The sequence below is a fragment of the Lemur catta genome, chromosome 1 (assembly GCF_020740605.2).
Source record: "Lemur catta isolate mLemCat1 chromosome 1, mLemCat1.pri, whole genome shotgun sequence".
Taxonomy (NCBI): domain Eukaryota; kingdom Metazoa; phylum Chordata; class Mammalia; order Primates; family Lemuridae; genus Lemur; species Lemur catta.
Genome location: NC_059128.1, coordinates 113907693 through 113933557, shown reverse-complemented (window position 1 = coordinate 113933557; position 25865 = coordinate 113907693). Strand labels below are relative to the sequence as shown.

The 25865-nt window shown below is 47.4% G+C and overlaps 1 protein-coding gene across 1 annotated transcript in view; it reads left to right on the top strand.

Annotated features, from left to right (window-relative positions):
* CATSPERD (cation channel sperm associated auxiliary subunit delta) overlaps positions 1 to 25865 on the top strand; it is a 36428-nt gene that overhangs the window by 4727 nt on the left and 5836 nt on the right. Inside the window, exons 4-16 of the mRNA XM_045551560.1 lie at positions 750 to 822; positions 2203 to 2317; positions 3969 to 4036; positions 5541 to 5654; positions 9453 to 9603; positions 11147 to 11242; positions 13642 to 13724; positions 18092 to 18205; positions 19429 to 19518; positions 20344 to 20402; positions 20823 to 20901; positions 23368 to 23420; positions 24371 to 24445. Of these exons, the coding sequence (XP_045407516.1) occupies positions 750 to 822; positions 2203 to 2317; positions 3969 to 4036; positions 5541 to 5654; positions 9453 to 9603; positions 11147 to 11242; positions 13642 to 13724; positions 18092 to 18205; positions 19429 to 19518; positions 20344 to 20402; positions 20823 to 20901; positions 23368 to 23420; positions 24371 to 24445 (1170 nt within the window). The remainder of the gene's footprint in view (positions 1 to 749; positions 823 to 2202; positions 2318 to 3968; positions 4037 to 5540; positions 5655 to 9452; positions 9604 to 11146; positions 11243 to 13641; positions 13725 to 18091; positions 18206 to 19428; positions 19519 to 20343; positions 20403 to 20822; positions 20902 to 23367; positions 23421 to 24370; positions 24446 to 25865) is intronic.

The following is a 25865-nucleotide window of genomic DNA, read 5'->3' as shown; positions in this document are numbered from 1 at the left end:
AGCTGGGACTACAGGCATGCATCACCATGCCCAGGTAATTTTTTATATATATTTTTAGTTTTCCAGCTAATTTCTTTCTATTTTTTTAGTAGAGACAGGATCTTGCTCTTGCTCAGGCTGGTCTCAAACTCCTGAGCTCAAACAATCTTCCCGCCTCGGCTCCCAGCGTGCTAGGATTACAGGCGTGAGCCTCCGCACCTGGCCTTAATGTACTTTTTATATATAATTTTATACTTGATGTGGTCATACTTCAAGAAGTTACTTCAAGAAGTCAAATACCAGGCTGGGTGTGGTGGCTCACATGTAATCCTAGCACGCTGGGAGGCTGAGGCAGGAGGATCGCTTGAGGCAAGGACTATAAGACCAGCCTGAGCAAGAGCAAGACCACATCTCTACAAAAAAATAGAAAAAATTAGCCAGGTGTTGTGGCACATGTGTCTGTAATCCCAGCTACTCGGAAGACTGACACAGGAGGCTCGCCCAAACCCAGGAGTTGGAAGCTGCAGTGAGCTGTGACAATGCCACTGCACTCCAGCCTGGGCGACAGAGCAAGACTCTAGCTCCAAAAAAATAAAAAAGTAAAATACCCAGACTATAGAGATTTGTGCATACAAAATAAATAAATGATACCTAAATGGTTCCTAGTTAAAAAAGGGATTTTGTTTGGAACATTTTTTAAGTACCCCCATATGTTTTTTCTTTTCTTGTGTGAAACTGTCCTAATTTAACTCATTTGTTTTTTATTTCAGAAGACAAATTTTTTTCACGACAGATGACTTTGAGAGTAGCCTTCGTCCTTTAACCATCCCTACATCAATGCAGGTAGTTATCTTACCCAACAATCTGAAGGCAGCTAGAAATGAGTTCTATTTAGGAGCAGATATAGTTCAGAAAGATCAGACTACTCTGTTTCTGTTAGTTTAGAGATTTATTTTATAATGTACCACTTAAAGATGTTAAGAGCAATTTCTGGCCGGGCACGGTGGCGCGGTGGCTCATGCCTGTAATCCCAGCACTCTGGGAGGCCAAAGTGGGAGGATCCCTTGAGCTCAGGAGTTTGAGACCAGCCTGAGCAAGAGCGAGACCCCATCTCTACTAAATTAGAAAAAGTGGCTGGACGTGGTGGCACCTGTAGTCCCAGCTACTTGGGAGGCTGAGGCAGGAGGATCGCTTGAGCCCAGGAGCTGGAGGTTGCATTGAGGTAGGCTGACCCTGGGCAACAGAGTGAGACTCTGTCTCAAAAAAAAGAGCAATTTCTAGGCCAATTACCAAAATAGGGTTTCTTTTCATTTCCCAAAAAAGGAACTAGAATGGTTGCAGGTGATCTTCCTTTCACATTGGTTGTGTTAGGAGTAGAGGTATTGGATGGTATCCTACTTTACATGCAGTAACTTCAAGGCCTCCCTAAATTGTCCTAAACCAAAACAGAAAAATCACCCTCTCCATAACTATCTTGAGAAATTCTACCATTGGCACCTACATTACATAAAGTTTTATCATCTATGAATACACTAAGGTTTTTCCTAAAAGGGACATTTATCAGTTACGCTAGTCATTCATCATTTATACTTCAGGCATTGTCCTCACAGAAGGTTCTGGTAAAAGAGAAGGAGATGGAATGAATTTAGGTATCTGAGAGCACTAAAGACCAACTTCAATTTCCCAATTTTGCTGCCTAGCTGGTCCCAGGACATATAGTTCCCCTTACTTAAGAACTAAATAACTATTGCTGGCATAAACATTTTTTTATTTTAATTTTTCTTTTTTTCACTTTGGATCATTTACACCAAAATAAACATTTTTTGAATGCATGTCTAGAAACAGTGGTTTCTTTTTTTTTTTTTTTTTCTTCTTGAGAGAGAGTCTTGCTCTGTCACCCAGGCTACTGTGCCGTGACGTCAGCCTAGCTCATAGCAACCTCCAACTCCCGGGCTCAAGTGATCCACCTGCTTCAGCCTCCTGAATAGCTGGGACTGCAGGCTCCACCACCACACCTGGATAATTTTTCTATTTTTAGTAGAGACAGGATCTTGCTCCTGCTGAGGCTGGTCTCGAACTCCTGACTTCAAGGGATCCTCCTGCCTCAGCCTCCCAGAGTGCTGGGATTACAAGTGTGAGCCACCGCACCCAGCATAGTAGTGCTTTCTGAATCCACATTCGAAAAGATGCAGTTATCAATAGCATATGTATTGTTATTTTTAGGTTGGCGTGCCAGCAGTGACATCAGCCCATTTTATTGGTCCATCATTGCTGTTAGTAGTGAATTGGAAAGTCTATATTTATAATTTTGAAGATGCTTCCTGGGAAGTGCCTGTTGGTATGTATATTTTGTGTTTTGTTTGAATTTAGCCAACATCAGAGAAGAGGTTATTAATTGGGGGAGCATAAACGATACTTCTGCCTGGATGTCAACCCCAGGATGTCACCTCATCCTTTAAAATCCAAAAGAAAATTGGCCTGAGGCCCCATCCCAAAGAGTGGGAACCTCGTGCAGTGCTGCTGGAGGGGATTGTGGTCACAGCCACAGAAACCTGCTTGCGCTGAGTGAAATTAATGAGAGGCAGCAACGGGAGTTGGTGATCATTTGAATGTTGGGGGAGGATTGGGGAGAGCCAGGAATGACTGCTAGACGTCTGGTGACCAAGCTGGGTGACGGGGACATTCAGTCCCACACACTTCCCATTAGGGCCAGGGGACAGTAGGGATGGTGGACTTCAAGAAGAGGGAGAAAGAAGAGAACCTGATGCCAGAGGCCAGGAGGTAGGGTTAAGAGTGAAGAAGGGGGAGATGTTAGCTCTAGAAGAGACTCTTCTCTTTCCTGAGAAAGGGAAGAAGGGAGAGAAAACAGGTACTCATTATGGTGAGGAAGCCACCAGTGCAGGGTTTCCCATGAAATGTTCACTCCCCACCCGCTCCCCAGCCCCTGGCACCCACCATTCCACTTCCTGTCTCCATGGATCTGACACCTCTAGGGACCTTCTATGGGAGGAACCATTCAGTCCTTTGTAACTGGCTTATTTCACTGGGTACGATGTCCTCAAGGTTCATCCATGGTGTAGCACATGTCAGAATTTCCTTCCTTTGTAAGGCTGAATCATATGCCATGGTGGGGATGGGCCACACTGCATTCTTTTAATCTGTCGATGAACACTTGGGTTGCATCCACCTTTGCTAATGTGAATCCTGCTGCTGTGAACACAGGTGTGTAAGTATCTCCTGAGTTGCTGCTCTCAATTCTTTTGGATATATCCCCAGAATCAGAATTGCGGCATCGTATAGTCATTCTGTTTCCGGTGTTTTAAGGAACCATCATAGCGTTTTCCATGGCAGCTGTGCCATCTTTCATTCTCCCCAACAGTGCACAAGGGCTCCAATTTCTCCACATCCTCACCAACACTTGTTGTTTTCTGTGTCTTCGGTAGGGGCCATCCTAGTGGGTGTGAGGGGCTACCTCCTGGTGGTTTGGACTGGCATGTCCCCAGTGATTAGTGATGTTGAGCATCTTTTCATGTGCTTTTTGGCCATTTGTATATCTTCTCTGGGGCTGAAGCTTTTGCTTTTGAAATAGAATCAAGGTGTGAATCACTAGAGGTCACATGGCAATGTCTGGAGACATTTTTGGTGGTGAAGACAGGAGGAGGGTGCTACTGGCATCGATTGAGTGGGTAGAGCCAGGTGTGCTATAAAACACAGCGTAGGAAAGTTCCCACAACTGAGAAAAATCTACCCCCAATTGTCAACAATGTTGAGGTTGGCCGGGCATGGTGGCTCACACCCATGATCCCAACACTCTGGGAGGCCGAGATGGGAGGATCCCTTGAGGTCAGGAGTTCGAGACCAGCCTGAGCAGGAGCAAGACCCTGTCTCTTAAAAAAAAAATAGCGTTGAAGTTGAGAAACCTGCTCTAAACATTTCTCTCTGAACTTCAGGGAACTCATATATATTTTAAAATTCTCTTTTCCTTCCAGGTATACGACACCCTGTTTCTCACATTTCTGGTGATCATTGTTGTTACGTTGGCAATACCTTTTGTGTGGTAAGTCCATTTTTTACACATTCACTTTTTTTTTTTACCCTGAACACAGAAATTATGAATAGAAATCAGGATAGCAGAACCCCTGCAACTCGAATTATGATGGACCCGAGCAGTGTTATTTCTCCGGGGCTCAGAAGAGGGCCTGGGAGGTGGAACGGGTTTCAGAGGTATTTTCAGATCAACGGGCGGACACACCACGAATGTACCCATCTATACGTGACTCTTGAACAACACAGGGGTTAGGGGCACCAACCCCTGCATAGTAAAAAAATATGCATATAACTTTTGACTCCCCCAAAACTTAACTACTTATAGCCTACTACAGCCTGGAAGCCTTACCAAGAGGATGCAGGTAGTTTAAACCCACGTTGTTCAAGGTCAACCATATCGTCTTTTTCTGTTTAACTTGTTATTTCGAAATAATTATAGACTCTGCAGGAAGTTACAAAAATAATAGTCCCACATGCCCTCCACTGACGTCCTCCCAGCAGTCATATCTTACATAGCTATAGTCCGACAGCAAAACCAGGGAGTTGACATACAGAGAATGTGCGTTTTGAGTTCCGTGTCATTTTATGCTGTAACCACAACTGCCATCAAGATACCAAACTGTTCCATCTCCACAAAGCTGTTCCTCATGCTCTTCCTTTACAGCCACACCCAGCCTCCCTGCCGTAACCCTGTCCCTAATCCACTACTCTGTTCTCCATCTCTAGTATTTTTCTTTCCTATTTTTTGAGGCAGAATCTCACTTTGTTGCCCAGGCATGAGGGCAGTGGCGTGATAATAGCTCACCGCAACCTCAAAATCCTGGGCTCACGTGATCTCTGGCCTCAGCCCAGAGTAGCTGGGCTACAGGTGCAACCACACCTGGCTAATTTTTCTATTTTTTGTAGAGATGGAGTCTTGCTATGCTGCTCAGGCTGGTCTCCAACTGTTGAGCTCAAGTGATCCTCCCACCTTGGCCTCCCAAAGTATGGGATTACAGGTGTGAGCCACCACGGTCGGCTCCATCTTTATAATTGTATCTTTTCAAGAATGCTGTATAGGCTGGGTGAGACTGGGAGTTTGAGACCAGCCTGGGGAAAATAACGAGACCCCATGGAAGAAAGGAAGGGAGGGAGGGAGGGAGGAAATTAGTCAGGTGTAGTGGTACACACCTATGGTCCCAGCTACTCAAGAGGCTGAAGAAGGAGGATCGCTTGAGCCCAGGAGTTAGAGACCAGCCTGGGCAAGAGCGAGACCCCGTCTCTAAGAAAAAGAAAAAAAATACATAAATATTGCTGAGTAATATTCTATGGTATGGATATAACATATTCTATGGTATGGATATACTACTGTTTGGTTGTTTCCAGATTTGATTTGAGCTAGAAGAAACAAAGCTCCTATACGAGTTTTTATGTGGATGTATGTTTTCATTTCTCTGAGATAAATGCCCAGGAATGTAATTACTGGCATCTTTCTTCTTTTAAAAAAAATTATTTTGTTTGTGTGTGTGTTCCAGCATATGAGTTTCTCAATTTTCGCATATTTGCATGGAGAACCGGTATCTCGGGCCCATATATATAAGTCAACCACTGGGGGACGCAGATTTAAGAAGTATACCTATATAGGACAGGTATGTTAAATTTGGTAAGAAAGTAAAAATAAAAATATACGTACCATGTGATTGTAATAATTAGCTGTCCGTGGGTGAACAGAGGTTTTCCCCATTTAAGGTTTTATGTCAGGTAAAATCCTGACACCGTGTAAGGAGTGCTAATTAAAAGCTGGTGCCCAATAAAGGCTGCACATTAACTTATGACACATAGCCACATGCACACCTAAATATTAGTGTCCACAGGTGCCATCAGCATGCCCATTACACCGATGAGAGAGCTGTAGTGGGTCACTTGTGTCCCCTAAAAATTGATGTCCTCCCAGAACCTCAGAATGTAACTGTCCTAGTCCACTTGTGCTGCTATCACAAAATACCTGAGACTGGGCAATTTATTACAAACTGAAATTTGGCCACATGTGGTGGCTCACACCTGTGATCCCATCACTTTGGGAGGCCGAGGCGGGAGGATCACTTGAGCCCAGGAGTTCGACACCAGCCTGAGCAACATAGTGAGATCCTGTCTCTGAAAAAAAAAACAAAAAACAAAAATCAGCCGGGTGTGGTGGTGCATGCCTGTGGTCCCAGCTACTCAAGAGGCTGAGGCAGGAGGATCACTTGAGCCCAGGAGTTCAAGGCTGCAGGGAGCTATGGTTGTGCCACTGCACTCCAGCCTGGGTGACAGAGTGAGATCCCATCTCTTTTAAAAAAAAAAAAAAAAAAAAGGAAAGGTAGATCAAGGTCAACTCAGGGAATACTTGGGCTCCGGGCTCCCAAAGCCAGGACGAGAGCATCAACCACTATTGTGTGGGGGTTTTTTTGTTTTTTTTTTTTCTTTTGAATCAGAGTCTCACTCTGTTGCCCGGGCTAGAGTACCATGGCATCAGCCTAGCTCACAGCAACCTCAAACTCCTGAGCTCAAGCGATCCTCCTGCCTCAGCCTCCCGAGTAGCTGGGACTACAGGCATGCACCACCATGCCCGGCTAATTTTTTCTATATATAAATTTTTAGTTGTGCAGTTAATTTCTTTCTATTTTTTTAGTAGAGACGGGATCTCGCTCTTGCTCAGGCTCGCCCACCTTGGCCTCCCAGAGGACTAGGATTACAGGCGTGAGCCACCGCGTCCGGCCAAGCAGCCACTATTGTTGCTGGCAATTATGTTTATTCTTCTCCTGGATTCCTATGTCTTGGTCACAAATTTCATCCAAGAAGGCTTTTCCAGAAAACTGGCCCTTCCATCCTGTTAGCCAGAGCCGTATCACAGGTCACCCGATCCCAGGCAGTGGCCAGGGGGCTGAGATCCCCGAGTCTGATTCATTCCCTGGGATGAAGACCCTCCTGGGGATTCTGCCAACCGGGAAGGAGTTGGGGTGGCTGGCAGGGGGTGATGGACAGGTTACCGTGATGTCCAGACACCTGTGTTGACTGGACATAACAGAAAAGCCCCTAGATAACAGAGGCTTAAATAAGATCTCTCCCTCTCTCTCTCTCTCTCTCTCTCTCTCTCTCTCTCTCTCTCTCTCTCTCTCTCTCTCTCACACACACACACACACATCTGTCATGTAAGAGAGCTGCTGTGACAATCTGTCTCTCTGTCCCTAGCTGAGAAGAGTCTCTTCTTTTCTAGAGCTAACATCTGCCTCGTCTTCACTCTTAACCCCACCCCCAGCCTCTGGCATCGAGTTCTCTTCTTTCTCCCTCTTCTTGAAGTCCACCTTCCCTACTGTCCCCTGCCCCTAATGGGAAATGTGTGGGACTGAATGTCCCCGTCACCCAGCTTGGTCACCAGATGTCTAGCAGTCATTCCTGGCTCTCCCCAGTCTTCCCCCTGACATTCGAACGATCACCAAGTCCCGTTGCTGCCTCTCATTAATTTCACTCAGCGCAAGCAATCCCCGCCAGCAACACTGCACAAGGTTCCCACTCTGGGATGGGGCCTCGGGCCAATTTTCTTTTGGATTTTAAAGGACGGTGACATCCTGGGGTTGACATCTAGGTAGGAGTTTATACTTCCAAAAGGTCATGGTCATCAGCATCCACCAGCCCGACCCCCGGACACTTGGCCACCTACCCCGCAATCGGGCACGAAAAATCCAGGCAGCAATGAAACATCCAGGTGGGCTTCTAGTAGCCTGGGTCATGTCACTTCCTCCAAATACCCAAAATAAATTCATTCATTCAAATTTCTACCCTAACTGCTGTATTTCCACAGAGAGGATTTTATTCAAAAAAAAAAAAAAGACTTTCCTTCATTTTAGCTCATGAGATAATCTGGAGTTAAATTTACAGTTAAACACACATTTATAAGATTGATTTGTGTGCAGTATTTTCTATTTGTTTCATAGGCAGACTTAGTCGGGTCTTTGGGTGGCATCTTCCATTTTTACGGCTTATCCGAGATCGGACTGCTTATCATTGACAGACAGAAAGTAAGTGACTTAGCAATGGGATGAACTACTTACATGACCTTTGCCCAAACCCAGAATTATTTTTTTTTCAATTAAAAAAAAATTTTTTTTTTTTTAGACAGGGTCTCATTCTGTTGCCCAGGCTGGAGTGCAGTGGAGTCATCGTAGCTCCCTGCAGACTCCAACTCCTGGGGTCAAGTAATCCTCCTGCCTCAGCCTCCTGAGTAGCTGGGACCACAGGCGCCACCACCACGCCCAGCTAACTTTTTTTAAAGTTTTTTAGAGAGGGGGTCTCACTTTGTTGCCCAGGCTGTTCTTGAACTCCTGGCCTCAAGTGATCCTCCTGCCTTGGCCTCCCAAAGTGTTGGGATTGCAGCCACCTCACCCAGTCTCAAGGCTAGGTTTTTGTTAACACTCACTCACTTAGCTTTTCATATCTGAAATCCACCTAGCTTTTCATTCATCTATCCATCCATTTATCCATCCACCTAACTACTCATTCATCAGCTCACCTATTTGTCCATCCATCCATCCACACACCCATCCATCCACACATTCATCCATCCACACATTCATCCATCCACACACCCATCCATCCACCCATCCACCCACCCACCCATCCATCCATCTACCCATTCATCCACACATCCTTCTATTCACCCACCCACCCCATTCATCTGTCCATCAGTCATGCATTCAGCATTATTTATGTGGTATCTACTAGTTGCTCAGCACTGTATATAAAATACAAATCTGGTGCATATATCACTGACAGTATATAAGATCATTTTAAGTCCCTCATGTCAAATATTTTTTTAACAAATCTTTTAATGAGTATCCAAAAAATTAGTCCATAGAACCTGTGATTTCACAGATACCATTTAGGATAAGACTTAAGTTGAGAAGACAATTCAGTCCATGTAAACTGAAGTTGAAAGGAAAAAAATCTTAAGTCCCAAAAAGATTAGGTACAGTCAGTACCCAGGTAGTACAAAAGTTGTGAAAGGGGTGCACAGCTCTGAAGTTCCAGGGAGATCCCCTATCAGGAAGCACCCGTTCTAATAGGAGAGCCCGACATGACAAAACAGCAATTACCATACGATGGTCCCCATGACAGGAGCAAGTATAAAGCACTTTGCTGGGAGGGCTGTCCTGGCCACTGCAGGTGCTGAACAGTGTCCCTGGGCTCCACGCACTCCATGCCAGGAGCTCCCCTCCTTGTGACAAGCACAAATATCTCCAGACACCGCCTGGTCTCTCCTGGGGGTTGGGCAGAATGGCCCCACATTGAGAACCCTGGACTGAATAATCAGGTTTGGAGAAAGTGTGAATGGTAAGCCACGTTGATCCGCAGTGTGCTGTTGCCACGGAGGCACCGACTTGGCGGATTTAGCTGTCTTTTCCTTCCAGGGCACATTCAAGTACTCACACCACCCCCTCAACCGGAGTTTGGGGTTGGCCTTTGACTACAACGAGACGCTTGACGTCCTCATCATCCCAGGCCACAGAGGCCTTCTGATCCTCTGGTCTGATAGGAGCCTATTGTATTCCCACAACTCAGGTGAGCGGAGAGGTCCAGGGTGGGGTGTCCTCCTCCAGGTGGGGTGGGGACAGCCTGGACACCCTTGACTATACTTTTAGTTTTTCTCTCCTATGACTTGAGTGTGCCTCTCACTTTGCTGACCTCATAGCGTCTTCCCCACTTCCTGCGTTGCAGGATGTTTAGGGCCACATAGACAGGTTCTGAAATCCGCAGACTCCTAGGGCAGAGGGTCCAGATCTTTGGTCCAGGAACCTGAGATCCTGTTTGGAGGCCCCCCGTCAGGGCCCCCCACGTGAATGCTGAGCGCCTAGGACAGAGACTCTGAGCGTCCCAAATGAGTAAACCTCCCCTGGGGAAGAAAAATCAGGAGATGGCCCCTCAGCTGGCTTTGGCAGGGCATCTGCTACCGTGGTACCCTCACCTTGATGGAGGGTGTAAAGAGAGGAACAAAAAGCAGCTCTCTGGGCCGGGTGCGGTGGCTCACGCCTGGAATCCCAGCACTCTGGGAGGCCGAGGCTGGAGGATTGTTTGAGGCCAGGAGCTGGAGACCAGCCTGAGCAAAAGTAAGACCCAGTCTACTAAAAATAGTAGCCAGCCATGGTGGTGCATGCCTACAGTCCCAGCTACTCAGTAGGCTGAGGCAGGAGGATCACTTGAGCCCAGGAGTTTGAGGTTGCTGTGAGCTACGATGATGCCACTGCACTCTACTCAGAGCAACAGAGCGAGACTCTGTCTCAAAAATTAAAATAAAATAAAATTTTAAAAATCAGCACTCTAGGCAGGAGCATGGTGTCAGGGAGCCTTGGGCACAGGTATGGCCACAACAGCACCTGCCATCCCAGCCCACCCATCCCCCATTGCTAGGCACCCTGAGCTAGCTGGGCCACCCAGCCATTTCCTAAGGGGCAGAACAGTCTGAGGACATGGCTGTTGCCTCTTACTGGAAGAAAAGGGCTCAAGGCTAGCCCATGCATTTTGGGGGCCATTACAAAAAAAAAGCTTTGTTTCATTTCTTATACTTGTTACCCATATTAAAAGGCATCCTGGCTGGGCACGGTGGCTCATGCCTGTAGTCCCAGCACTCTGGGAGGCTGAGGCAGGAGGATCACTTGAGGCCAGAAGTTCGAGGCTGCAGTGAACTGTGATGACGTCACTGCACTCCAGCCTGGGTGACAGAGCAAGACTCTGTCTCAATATATGAATGAATGAATGAATGAATAACTGAATAAAGGCATTCAGTCATGGTCAAGCCCTACAGTCGACACAAAAAGCATCTCTCTCATACACTCCACGGCCATTCCTCAGAGATGTGTTCCCAAGGAAAGTAACAGGACTTGCATTTTCTTAAACCTGAGCATATTCCCGTCGCGTTTTACAAAATTGCATCTCGGCCCTGTATTTTCCTTGATTCTTTTTTATCCTTTGAAGAGGGAACTGCTCAATAGTTGCAAGAACAATAAGGAACCAGTGGTGGGGGGGTGTTTGGCCGGGGTCTTGGCGGTTGGGACCCCCTCTTGTGAGATGCACGTGGTCATCACACATCTCCCCTGTTATCTCCTAGGCCAGCTCGTCGACTCCATCCCAGTGAAAAGAGGAGAGCAGATCTTGTACCGTTCCATCTCACAAGCCAACATCACCATCCACACCATCGCTTTCAGTGCGTGTACAATCCGACTCCAGTAGCTTTCTAGAAATATCCATACCTGGCTAATTAACCGTTGACCTACCAGATCCAACCCAGCCAAAACGCAAAAACAAAACCTGATTGTTACATGTTTAAGAAGGACCCAGGGCATAAAGCTTGTGCCTGTTAATGATGACATGGGTTATCCATCGGGTACCAGTTTGCCAGGGCTGCCATAGGAAAGTGCCACAGACTAGGCGTGGCTTAGAACAAGATTTCATTTTCCAACTGAACTAGTTCTTTTTTTTTCTTTTCTTCCTTTCTTTCTTTTCTTTTTCCCTCCCCCTTCCCCTCCCCTCCCCCTTCCTCCTTCCTTCCCTCCCTCCCTTCCTTCCTTCCTCTTAGCAGTCATGTTCTTGTTTGATTACAGAGGTAATTGAATTGAAATGAATTCATGAGGGTGTGGGCCCTGATCCAATATAACGGATGTCCTTATGAAAAGGGGAAATTTGATCATGAACAACCCATGCTCATTGTCTTTCCTCGCTTACTAGAAGTTTCCGAACTGCTCTTTCAGATGGCAGTCTCTTCCTCTGCCAGGCCCAGGTTAACCAGATCAGTCACTCTCTTCCTTTGTGTTTTGTGACACCTTTATTGAGATGTCAGAGTTCTTTATACATTCCGGATACAAGTCTCTTATTGGATATATGATTTGCAAATATTTTCTCCCATTCTGTGGGTTTTCTTTCTCTCCCTACTTTTTTTTTGAAACCAGTGAGTACACACCACTTCCCATCCTAGAATCTTTAATGGGTCCTTATTTTCTAAAGAATAAAGTCCACACTGCAGAGGATGGCATTGAGGTCTCATCCTACAGACCGTCACTGTCATTTGGGATCCCTTCTCTCCACCTAACCCAGTGGTCCTCAACCTGGGGACCCTTGGCAATGTCTGGAGACATTTCTGGTCATCACAACTGCATGACTAGGGGACCCTACTAGTATCGGATGGGTAGGGACAAGGGACGCTGCTCAACATCTTACAACGTAAAGGACAGTCCCCACCACAAAGAGCCATCCAGCTCCAAGTGTCAATAGTGCCGAGATTGAGAAACCTTAAGTCAACATAGTTCTGTCCTGGGTCTGCAAACACACGTCCACTTTTCTACGTCACATAGAAGGTCCATCCTAAGCCTCACTTTTCTGAAAACTTCCTTGACTGTCTTTTTTAAAAGAACAAAAATATACATTGGCTATTGCCACGCCCTTTCCTAAAATTTTGGTGGTGTCCTAGATCTGTTGGAACTTTGTATCTGCAAAACGATGACAACAATCTCAGTGTCCTTCAGTGGAGGACTCATTAATCAAATTATGGTTCACCTGGGGACCAGAACACCAATCAGCTAATTACACTCACAGAAAGGAAAGGAAAGAAAAAAATTAAGTTGTAAAGCACCTTGAAGAGTTTCCATAATATGACCTCACAAATACACAACTGCCAGAAAGGGTGTCTGTTAATATGTTAACAGTGAATACCTATGTCAGAGGTTAGGAAACAGCCCATGGGCCAAATCTGGCCCACCACTTGTTATTTGAATAAAGTTTTATTGGAACACTGCCACATCCATTTGTTTAAACACTATCTGCAGTTGCTTCCACAGAGTTGAGTAGTTGAAAAAGACATCACAAATTGGAAACTATGTACCATCTGGTCCTTTATAAAACACATTTGCTGGCCCAATTTAGGGTCATTTTATTTAAAAACTTTAACTCTTTATACTTTTTCATACCGTTTGACTTCTACATGAACTCTATGAGTATAACTGGAAAATAGCAATGCTATTTTGATACAGGGGGAAAGTCAAGTGCCTGAGAAACTGAGGACTAGCAGAGGCAGAAAATAAACAGTGATATTTCTAAAGACCCCAGGCATAAAATAAATCTTTTAATTTCTGTTAAAAACTTTAAACACATTCAATTTGGCAGAATTTATGTGAGCAAAGGACAATTCACGAATAGGGCAGCACTCAAAACTGAAAGAGGTTCAGAGAGCTCCAGTCTGCGGTGTGGGCAATGAGTGTTCATTGGCTGAACGTGGATGTAAGATACAGAAAGAGCTTAATTGGTTACATCTAGGAATTGACAGTATTTGGACACGGTCTGATCAGTTGGCTGTCTGTGATTGGCTGAGACTTGACTTCTGTCACAAAAAATATACTCCTTAGTTAGGTTTTGGTTTGTCTCCATACTAAGTGAGGTTGTATAATAGTTCTTTACGTAGAGACTCCAACAGACACAGCCTTGGTCCAGTGGTTTCCTACTTATTTAACGTAACATGACTTGGTACAAAAATCTTAAGAATGATTTTTTTTATTTGTCCATGGAAACTACCATCAGTTTGGATTCTGTTTTGTCTTATTTTGTGCTTCCTAGATGAAAACGAACTGGCAGTTTTAACCAAGGAGGATCGTTTGTATTACGGCAGTCTGAGGCTCCTGTCAAGCTCTATAATCAAAGTAGGTAAAAATCAAAATGGGGTTATTTATTACGTGGTTGGTGAGGAATAATGGCCTAATTCTTGAACTTCTGACGCTTTTCTTTCTGAGGGCTAGAAATCACTCTTGCTTGTAAAATAACAAAAACCATGTAGCTAAAACTTACAGAGCACTTACAATATGGTACTTGCTGGTCTAAGTGCCTTCCGTGCGTGACATCATTTAACTTTTACCATCGTCTTACGAAGTAGATCTTTATATTAATAGAGTCCCCATTTGACAGATGGGAGAACTGAGGCACAGAAACCTAAGTAAGTCATTTGTTTGGGGTCATAAAGACACCACGGGGTGACACTCGGGTTATCTCATGTTATCTTGTAAACTGTGTCCATCTAATTACATCTCCACCCTCACAATAACCCCGTGAAGGAGATAATATCCACCTTTTACAAGTGAGAAAACTGAGGCTCCAGTTTCTTTCTCATGCAAGGTGACATAACTCATGAGTGGCTGAGCCGGAACAGTCCCCCTAAGTGTAGGGACTCCTACTTAGTGTTTTTCTTGCTAGATCTACAACCCCTAGAATTCCCAAAAGTTGCCTGACAGTGGGCTAGGATAGATGATTTGGGTATGGGGCACAAACACAAGAACCATCTCTTTGGAAACCACCTATTTTCCAATTCGTGATGTCTGTTTCAACTACTCAACTCTGCAGAAGCCACCACAGACAATGTTTAAATAAATGGATGTGGCTGTTTTCCAATAAAACTTTGTTTAAATATTATGAAAAGAGGTGGTGGGCTCAATTTGGCCCACAGGTTTGCTGACCTCTGACATAGGCATTCACTGTTAACATATTAATGACCATCTCTTTGAACCCTTCACCCTGACATTCTCATGGCCAGTGTGTTTTCTGGGGAGAGGTTCCATAGCTCTTGTCTAACTCTCCATGACCTGTGAATAAGTAAAGAATTATTTCTTAGCCAAACACGGTGGCTCATGCCTGTGATCCTAGCACTCTGGGAGGCCAAGGCGGGAGGATCACTTGAGGGCTGGAGTTTGAGACCAGCCTCAGAAAGAGTGAGACCCCGTCTCTACTTAAAATAGAAAAAATTATCCAGGCATGGTGGCACACTCCTGTAGTCCCAGCTACTTGGTAGGCTGAGGCAGTTGGATTGCTTGAGCCCAGGAGTTTGAGGTTGCTGTGAGCTAGGCTGACACCATGGTACCCTAGCCCGGGCAACAGAGCAAGACTCTGCCTCAAAAAAAAAAAAATGATCAGAAAAAAATTAGAATGATTGGGTCTCAGAAATCATCTTCGTCTTAGTTTGCAGACCAACCAATCTGGTCCCCAGGGGCAGCCATGATGTTCCTGAATCCAGGGATGCTTGAGATCCTGACCCCACTTCCTGACCTGGCTTCTCAAGCTTTCGATTTCCAGAAATGTCTCTTGAATATTCAGGAGCTACTGATGGATCCCCAACTCCAAGTCGGCAAGTGCAAAGTATGTGATCATAAGTATTTAGATGGATGGGGTTAGTCTTTTTTAAAAAGACAAACCCAAAAGACACAGTGTTGGGCCTCTGGAGCCAGCAACCACACAAGAAAACTCCAAAGGGGGTTGCCAGATAAAATATAGGATGCCCAAGTTCCATTTGAATTTCAGATAAACAACTAAATCTCGCACTCCTATTTAGCGGTCTAAGCCACCATAGCCCCAAAGATTGGTATCCTCATCTTTTTTTTTTTTTCTTTTTTTTTTTTTTTTTGAGACAGAGTCTTGCTCTGTTGCCCAGCTAGAGTGAGTGCCGTGGCGTCAGCCTAGCTCACAGCAACCTCAAACTCCTGGGCTTAAGCGATCCTCCTGCCTCAGCCTCCCGAGTAGCTGGGACGACAGGCATGCGCCACCATGCCTGGCTAATTTTTTCTATATATATTTTTAGTTGGCCAGATAATTTCTTTCTATTTTTAGTAGAGACGGGGGTCTCGCTCTTGCTCAGGCTGGTCTCGAACTCCTGACCTCGAGCAATCTATCCACCTCAGCCTCCCAGAGTGCTAGGATTACAGGCGTGAGCCACCACGCCCGGCCTGGTATCCTCATCTTGAACGACTTCATGTCCTTATTTTCAAAAAGAAACATATATTACTCTTCTTTTGTTATTAATACATGCTCCTCATAACAAAGAAGTCAACAAACCCACAAAAATATACATGCAAACCATTCAGAAGTGTATAAAGTAAGTGACGTGGTTACTCTGTCTATTCCCCTTTCCATGTCAGCAAGTGAGCCTTTAGGGTTCTCCAGTAACTTACCTGCAGGCGTCTCTGGAGAGGGAGATTTGCCATGACCAAGCTATGGAGATCAGTCCTGACACTGCCAAGCTAACTGATTAAAGAGGGGAAAAAGTATAGAAAGAAGGAGATCTGTATGTACCTATTTAGATTCATTGTGTTACGAGTAAGTAACAGAAAATCCAGACCAGATGGGCTTCGACTCAAAAGGCCATTGCAAACAAAAAGTCCAAAGGGGATCAGGCTTCAGGTAGGGCTTGATCAAGTACCTCAAATCATGCCACCACAGAGCCCAGTTTCTCTCCATCTCCCTATCCTGCATCCTGTGGTGTTCTGGGCTTCCTCCTGAAGTTCCATCCAGATGCCTCTGGAAAGCTCCAGACTCCCATAAGATGGCAGTGAGCTTTGGCCAACACTGTAACCAAGGCATCCTACACCTCCACGTCCTGAGAAAGAGAGAAGAGCCATGACGATCTGCCCTATGGAAGCCAAGAGAAGTCCCAGCAATGTCTCCCCCATCTCATTGGCTCAGAGAGGCTGACATGCCCATTTCTGGACCAATCACATGGCTGGGGGTGGGCCCATCAGAGCCCTCCTGGAGATAGGAGTAGGCGTGGTTCCATGGCCCACTGAACTGAACAAGGACAGGCAAGGAGTGGATTCCCAAAGACACCTATATACTGTCAGGAAAGGGGACCGGCTGCTGGGCAGAGACAGTAAAATGTCTTCTCCAGCATCCTCTGGAATCCTTCTCCCCCAGTCCCTGGCAAATCACAGAGTGAAAGGCACAGGAAATGCTATTTCTGAGCCTGCTCTGTCCAGCAACTTTATCTCATTTTCCAAATGCTCCCGAATTCGCCCTATCAAAGATAAGTCCAGCATTGTGCTTGGAAGAGCTCAGATGACCTCCATTTTCACGTCTTCATGGGGTCCCTTCCCCTCTGAAGGGTCACAGAAAAATCACAAAAAAAAGATTTTAGAGTGTCTGTTTCCAAACAGCCTTTGGACCAGTGGCAGTCAGTGAAATGAGAAAAAAATAACTATGCTAAATGCTGACTGTATTGATTCATTGAAATATCCTTTGATGAGATGACAGTCATTAGCAGATGATCATCATTTTGTTTGCTTATTTTCTTCACTTGCCATAAATAAAATGTCCATGACATTTTTCCCATGGCTAAAATTACCTTTTTGGGAATTGCTGGCCTTTGGCACGAGCAGATGAAACAGAAAGAAAAAGCAACGGGAAGACCTTTTAAGCAAATGTCTGGACACTTAACACTGTTCGGAGGAAGGCATGCAGCATAGTTTTGAAAAAATTTAAAAAATTTTAAAAAATTAAAAAACTGAAAAAGGCGGAACAACTACATAGCATAACAAAAATCCACGGATGAAAGCCAAAACACTTTGAGCAACAAAAATAAGTAACCTAGAGTCTGGGCGCAGTGGCTCACACCTGTAATCCCAGCACTTTGGGAGACCAAGGTGGAAGGATCGCTTGAGGCCAGGAGTTCCAGGCCAGCCTGGGCAATATAGTGTCTCTACGAAAGAAATTTAAAAATTAGCCGGGCATGGTGGCGTGCACCTGTAGTCTCAACTACTCAGGAGGCTGAGGCAGGGGGATCGCTTGAGCCCGGGAGTTGGAGGCTGCAGTGAGCTGTGATCAGGCCACTGCACTATATCCAGGGCAACAGAATGAGACCCTGTCTCAAAGGAAGAAAGGAAGGGAGGGAGGGAGGGAAAAAAGAAAAGAAAAGAAAGAAAGAAAGAAAGAGAGAGAAAGAGGAAGGAAAGAAGGAAGGGAGGGAAGAAAAAAGAAAGAAAGAAAAAAAAGAGAGAGAAAGAAAGAAAACACACAAGGAAAGAATTACTGTAGAAGTCAGGGTCGGGAGATACTTCTGGAAAGAGGGGAGGGGCTGGGATTGGGCAGAGCCCGGCAGGGAAGACAGTGGCACAAGTGGAAGTCTAGGCTGCTGCTCCAGAATGAACCACTGGCTGGATTCCCACCTACCTGTCCTTTTGTTTTGGGAACAGAGGCTTTATCTTACTCTTTTATTTTACTATTTATTTATAATTTATTTTGCCTTCCTAACCAGATAGAATATCTAGATGGAAACTTTCTAGAGAAAATGTACACCATCGATATGCACAGCAAGCTGGAGTTTTCTGCGGCTCTCATAACCAGGCTGGGCACGTCCCCGATCCCGCTGGTAAGTGTGTCTCCTGGTGGTTCCAACACCCGGCGTCCCACCGCACCCTCGGCTCAGTGGAATTTATCTCTCTGGGTCTTTCTCCACAACCAGCCCCTGTGTGTCTGGGCGTGGCGGGGTGGTGGCTGTCTACCCACTGACCCACCTGCCTGCCCACCTGTCCTCCTCTAGTGCAGCCCCACAAATTCCTTTTCTTCTTAACTCAGCCAGAGTTGGCTTCTGTCACTTGAAGCTAAGAGTCCTAAGATTCACACAGCCTTGCCACATCCAGCAGGAGGCTGTTCCCTGTGTCTAAAATCCAAGAAGCATCTAAGCCAAGACTTTTGGTTGTGAGCACAGGCAGTTCCATGATTTTTTGACTTAATGATGGTGCAAAAGCGATACTCGTTCAGTAGGGCCCGTACCCACCCCACCGTTTTGTTTTTCACTTTCAGTGCAGTATTCACTCAGCTACACAAGGCCTTCTTCAACACTCTAGTATAAAATAGGCTTTGGGGCTGGGCACGGTGGCTCATGTTTGTAATCCTAGCACTTTGGGAGGCTGAGGCAGGAGGATCGCTTGAGCCCAGGCTCAAGTTCAAGGCTGCTGTGAGCTCTGATCGCTGCACCACACTCCAGCCTGGGTGACAAGAGTAAGACTCTATCTTAAAAAAAAAAATCACAGTACGTTTGGGTTAGATGATTTTTATTCAACTACCTAATGTAAGTGTTCGGAGCTACGTGATCACATTCATCAGATTAGACATATTTTAAATTTTTTTTTAATTTTTATTTTTAATTTAATTAATTGATGGGTTTTTTGAGATGGGGTCTCACTCTGTCACCCAGTCTGGAGTGCAATGGCGTCATAATAGCTTACTTCAGCCTCCAACTCCTGGGCTCAAGGGATCCTCCTGCCTCAGCCTCCCAAGTAGCTGGGACTACAGGCATGTACCACCACACCCAACTCATATTTAAATTTTTTGTAGTGATGGGGTCTTGCTATGTTGCCCAGTCTGGTCTTGAACTCCTGGGCTCAGGCTCTAACCCAGGCCTCCCTTCTCTCTGTCTGCCTCTGTGTGGGTAGATGAGGTGGGGCCACAGAAGGGACTGAACCAGCAGCTGCATTTGCAGAGCAAGCTCGGGTTTCCATCTGAAGGTGTCCTGGGTCACCCACGGGTGTGTGTCACCCTGTTGTGCCCGCCAGCTCTGTAGCGAACATGCTTGTCCGCCCCCACCCCCAGGTGATGGTGAGCAACCCGCACTCCCTGGGGCTGCAGGCCTCCATGTCAGAGAACGGCAACACTCTGGACGGGACCATCCTGTACCAACTGGTGAGCCATACCCCCACCAGACGCCACTGCGGCGAGATCGAGGCGGCCTTGACAGTGCCTTAGGGGTGGCCCTTGTGGGGACACTCCTTCCTCTGTCCTTTCCTTGCACATACCAGGGTAAGGAGTAAGGAATTTGGCGGAGGGGACGCAGCCCCTGCCCTACCGCCCAGGGGGAGATGGGTGGGCAGCCATCACATACACACATGACATCATTGAAGTGTCACACAGGGAAGGCTCAGACAACCTGATGGGGAACCCAGCCCAGCCCAGAGGAGGGCTAGAGAGCTGAGCTAGCTGGGTAAACTGAGGCATCAGGATTGCAGAAGGAGGGGTGGTTGCTAAAAGAAAAAAAAAAAAGACTGAGTGGTGCCAGGGGCTTGGCCAAGCATGGATCTTGGGGATTCGTGGGGACAAGCAGACCCCTCAGATTCTGCTCAGGCCTTGACCCCAGAGCCCAGGAAGGCATCGGCGGTGTCCACAGGACAGGGGTGCGACCAGGTGGGAGCCGGTCACAGCAAACCCTTTTGATCAGCCCTCATCACATGATACCTCCATAGGAGGGGAAAATGATGTCACACCTCACTGTGGGTCCCCAGAGCAGACGCAGGAGGGTGGGGAACAGGAGCCCCTAGCTTGGGGCCATCATTTCTGTGAGCTTCTGGAAGCCTTTCACAGGCAGTGGCATTAGAGCAAAGGGGCCTGGATGGCTTCCGGGCTCCTCCCCTCACCATCCCACTTTGACACCCCATCTCTCCCACCATCCTGATGTGGGGGATGCCTCAGGGGACACTGTTGCAGTTGGGGTTTCCACTCTTGGTCCCATAGGAAATTTACTTGAAGCAGCAGCAGCACTGGGGCAGGACGGACCCCAACTTCACGTCCAGGTACGTCATCACCAGGAGGGAGACAGGGTTCCCGGGCTGTCCATGGGGGCTCCCTTGGGAGGAACAGGGAGAAGCCAGGCAACATTGGACCCCCACCTACCTCCAGGATGGCACCGCAAAATGATTGCAAACTCTTTACAAATGGCGGTCCCTCAAAACCACTACACAAAGAACGATGAGTGGATGGACAGATGGGTGGGTGGATGGATAAATGGATGAGTGGGTGGGTGGATGGATGGATGGAGGAGTGGATGAGTGGGTGCATGAATGGGTAAATGAATGAGTGGGTGGATGGATGGATGGATGGATGGAGGAGTGGGTGGGTGGATAGGTGGATGGATGGATGGGTGCATGAATGACTTCACCATGTTTTTTACTGCAGTGCTGTCTCTAGTAACACAGACTTCCATTGCCTTGCAGCCTAAGACGAGCCACCATATCTACATTAACTGTGGACATAGCCAACAAGGAAATGTCATGTGTGGATATCAAGCCACTGGTAGGTCGCAAACCTTAAGAGCCATGGAAGCAGGCCCTGAGGGGCTGGCTGAGCCCTTGCTCAGGATCTGGCAATGGGGGTGATCCTATCTCAGTCACCGGGGTCACTGCCCCCTCCCCCTTCACCATCCCCAAGGGCTTCCCCCTCACCACTCACCGTCCTTGGAGCAGGTGCCTGTTCCTTGTTGGTCATCCCCCAAACTACATCTGGGCAACTCAGGTAACAGCACTTCTGGATGTTCCAAGAGAATCAAAAACATCACAGTTGCACGCTCAAAGTCATACATGAATGTTCATAGCCACAATATTCGCAATAGCTAAAAAGCAGAAACAACCGAAGTGTCCATCAATAGATGGGTGGACATACACAATGTGGTCCATCCACACACTGGACTATCACTCAGCCATGACAAGGGACGAGGCTCTGACACAGCCTACAGCGTGGATGGACCTTGAGGACATCGTGCTCAGTGAGAGACGCCAGACACAGAAGGACACACAGTGTGAGACTCCGTTTATATGAAATGTCCAGAACAGGCAGATCCACAGAGACGGGATGTGGATTCGTGGTCACCCGGGGCTGGGGGAGGGGATGGGGAGTGACTGCTAATAGAGATGGGGCTTCCTTTTGGGGTGATGGAATGTTCTGGAACTAGACAGTGGTGATATACACTTAAAAAATAACAGTAAAGGGACCAGCTGCCACTCTCATGAGCTCAGCGCTCACCACACACCAGGTGCTGTTCTGGGCGCTTCTTTCCATGCAAGGGCTCACTTACCTATCGCTGCAAACGCTCAAGGTGGGTGCTGCAATCCTCCCCGTTTTGCAGAGGGAGTCACTGAGGCAGAGAGAACTTCAGTTGCTCTTCCAGACGGTCTGCGTCCTCCAAAGCCCACTCTTCAGCCTCCGAGCTCCACCTCCTGCAGCAAAGGGGGCTTTCAGGGCGCTGGGAGCTCCAGGAGAGGGTGGGAGGACAGGGGCAGTGGAATGGGGCCCTCTGCTCCTGGATCAGATGGGGCCCGGGGAGGGAGGGCCCGCATGAGCAGTCCTGGAAAGAGCAGATGGGCCTAATCCCAGGGAATGACAGCCGCCTGCTTGGAGCCCTGGGTGGGCAGTGAGAAGGGCGGATGTGGCTGTGTTCAGATGCACCAGAGTTGGTTTTAATCGGGTGTGGTAAGACGTGCAGACACAGAAGTGATTGTCACAAAGAAGAACATTTTGTTTGGTTTTGAAAGAAACTTAATTTTGTAGAGCAATTTAGGTTTACTGCAAAATTGAACAGAAAGTCCTAAGATACCCCCTACTCCTCCCCAACACACATGCACAGCCTCCCCCACTGTCAGTGTCCCCCACAGAGAGGGGTATTTGTTATAATCAATGAACCTGTATGGATGTGTCATTGTCACCAAGAATCCACAGTCGACATTACAGCACACTCCTGGTGCTGTACATTCTATGGGTTTGGGCAAATGTGCAGTGACATGAACCCACCATTATAGGACCATACAGAGAAGTTTCACTGCCCTAAAAATCCCCTGTGCTCTACCTGTTCCTCTCTCCCTCCCCCAACCCCTGATGGTTTTACTGTTTCCATACTTTTGCCTTTTCCAGAATGTTCTATAGCTGGAATCATACAGTATGTAGCCTTTCCACACTGGCTTCTTTCACTTAGCGACATGCATTTGAGGTTCCTCCATGTCTTTGCACAGCCTGAGAGCTCATTTCTTTTATTAATTTAATTTAATTAAAAAAAATTTTTTTAGCTATGGGGTCTTGCTATGTTGCCCAGGCTGGTCTCAAACTCCTGGACTCAAGCCATCCTCCCACCTTGGCCTCCCAAGTAGCTGAGACCATGCCCAGTGATAGCTTGTTTCTTTTTAGGGGCAAATACTATCACTCTGTCTGGATGTAGCACCGTTTGTTTATCCATTTACCCTCTGGAGGACATCCCGGCTGCTTCCAAATTTTCAAGTGCCAAAAGTCCCCTGGTCCTGGGGCCTTTAGACGTTATTGTATAGCTCTGAGGGTGCCGCACACCCCAGTTTGAGAAGCATGTCCCTAAGGCAGGGCTTACCCCAAAGCCATCTCTTTTTTCCAATTTTGTTTATTTATTACATTCATTCATTCATTCATTTTTCTCCCATGCCTTCCATGCGCCAGGCATTGTGCTAGGGTCTTATAGATTATATGTGGTCCCCGCGAAGCCACTAAGAGGTAGTTGGGTGATGCGGGGAATGTGGCCGTGCCCCACAGCCGGGGCAGGCTCTCAGGGCTCATGTTCCGTGGGGCCAGCTGTGGCTATCACGTATCCCAGCCCTGTGGGTCACCGCATCGGAATCCAGACCCCACACGGCTGTCAAACCCCTCCCGTGCGTGTCAGACCTCTCCCCATGTAGGCCTTCACCGTGTCTGGGCTCGGAGTGACCCTCACTGACCTGGGTCCACGTCCCTGTCCCTTCTCTGCAGTCCACACTCATTTCAGTCGGTTGTGACCTGGAAAAAAAGATCGTCGTTCAGAAGTAAGTGTGTCAATATTGGGGTGGGGTGGAGAGACCGGGGGGTGGGTGTGGATGGGGCGAGATTGGCCACAAGGTGACGATTGCTCAAGAAGGGTGACACGACATCATTCTGTCTACTTTTACATACGTGTCACATTTCTGTAATAAGAAGTTCAATAATTACCCAGGTGCAGTGGCTCACGCCTGTAATCCCAGCGACTTGGGAGGCTGAGGCAGGAGGATCACTTGAGGCCAGGAGTTTGAGACCAGCCTGGGCAACAGAGCAAGACCCTGTATCTACAAAAAAAATTTTTTTAATTAGCCAGGCTTGGTAGAGGTCTAGATAAAAAATAAAAAGGAAGGAGATTCTGACACAGGCTACAACATGGATGACCCTTGAGGACATCATGCTCCGTGTTAGAAGCCAGACACAATAGGACAAATCCTGTGTGGTTCCACTCACAGGAGGTCCCTGGAGGAGTCAGATCCACAGAGACAGGAAGTAGGATGGTGGGTGCCAGGGGCTGGGGAGGGGTGGGGAGTGAGTGTTTCATGGGGACAGAGCATCAGTTTGGGAAGATGAGAAGGTTCGGGGAGGTGGCAGGTGGTGACAGTTGCACAACTCTGTGAATGTGCTTAATGCCACTGAGCTGTGCACTTAAAAATGGGTAAGAGGGTAAATGGTGCAGCCATCTGGGAAAGAAATAGTTAAGATGATAATTTTTTTGTTATGTGCATTTTAATGAAATTTAGGAAGTAAATTACGAAAAATAGCCGGACCAGCTACACCGCAGGGGCGATGTGTCAGGGCCGTTTCCCGCCCCACCCGGCCCCTGCTAGTGTTGGGGTCTCTCACTTTTTCACTCTTTGCTCATTTGACAAGTGCAGGTGTCCCCACTTCGTGTCCAATTCGTGACTGTCTGGTTCCTCATGGGGTCGGGCAGTGTCTCACCGCATTCTCCTGTTTGCAGCAAAATCTCAGCCTGTTCCAAGGGCGTCCTGGACCCCATGGCGCTTCAGGACAACCACACCTACATCATCGAGAAGTAAGCCAGTGTGTCCCCTCCACCCCGTCCCTGCTGTGATACCTCTGGTGACCGTTTGACCCCACACACACACCAAGGGCAAATTAGGAATTTTAAAAAAATTCATATCTGGCCAGCAGAGAATCTGTGCACGTACCACCGTGCCAGGTGCCAAAATGCCACCCTTGTGACACCCCCAAGCCTGCAGCCAGCTCATGGGCTCTTTTCACTGGCACATCTAAGCCAAGACAGGCGGGCCTGGGCTGTCCAAGGTCCTCCTTGGGGCAGAGCATGGTCCCCCTTTGCACCCGGCATGGGGGAGCCCCTCACCACACTGGTGCACCCCACGGTGTGTTTTGTAACACATGCCCCAGCCCACCCCAAATACATGCCAAGAGTCAGCCACCCTTCCAGAGCCGAGCCCGACACTGGTACTTCTGGGCTTGCTGAGGTTGTCTCGGTCTACGCCCGCTGCTATAACGACACACCTTCGACCGCGGTTTACAAAGAACAAAAGTCAGTTGCTCACAGTTCCGGAGGCTGGGAAGTCCAAGATCAAGGCAGATTCGGGGTCCGGTGGGCGCCTGCTCTCTGCTTGATGGATGGCGCCTTCTCACTGTGTCCTTGCTTGGCAGAGGGGGCGAGGGAGTCCCCCCACCCAAGCCTCCTTTATAAGGACATTAATCCCATTGATGAGGGCTCCACCCTCCTAACCCCACCACCTCCCCACACTGGGGACTGGGTTTCAACAGATGAATTTGGGGGCAACACAGACATTCAGACCACAGCGGAGGTGTATTAGTAATGATTCGTCAGAGAAACAGCCATCAGGATTTGTGTGTGGATTTATATAAATGGGGAGGGGGTGCGGAAATTATAAGGAATTGGCTCATGCAGCTCTACAGGTCTGGAAATCCAAGATCTTTGAGGTGGGCAGGCAGGCTGGCTGGCACCCGGGGAAGGGCTGCAGCTCCAGTCTCCTGGTAGAATTCCTTCCTGCTCCCCGGGTGGTGCGGGCAGGACCCTCCTCGTTCTGTTCCGACCTTCAACTTACTGAGTGAAATCTACCCACGTTATGGTGCTAACTGGCCTTATTCGAAGTCTGCCAATTGAGTCCCATGTTAACCTCATTTAAGAAAACAAAAACAGGCTGGGCGCAGTGGCTCACGCCTGTTAATCCCAGCACTCTGGGAGGCAGAGGCGGGAGGATCTCTCGAGGTCAGGAGTTCAAGACCAGCCTGAGCAAGAGCAAGACCCTGTCTCTACTAAAAATAGAAAGAAATTATCTGGACAACTAAACATACATAGAAAAAATTAGCCAGGCATGGTGGTGCACACCTGTAGTCCCAGCTACTCGGGAGGCTGAGGCAGGAGGATCGCTTGAGCCCAAGAGTTTGAGGTTGCTGTGAGCTAGGCTGACACCATGGTACTCTAGCCCGGG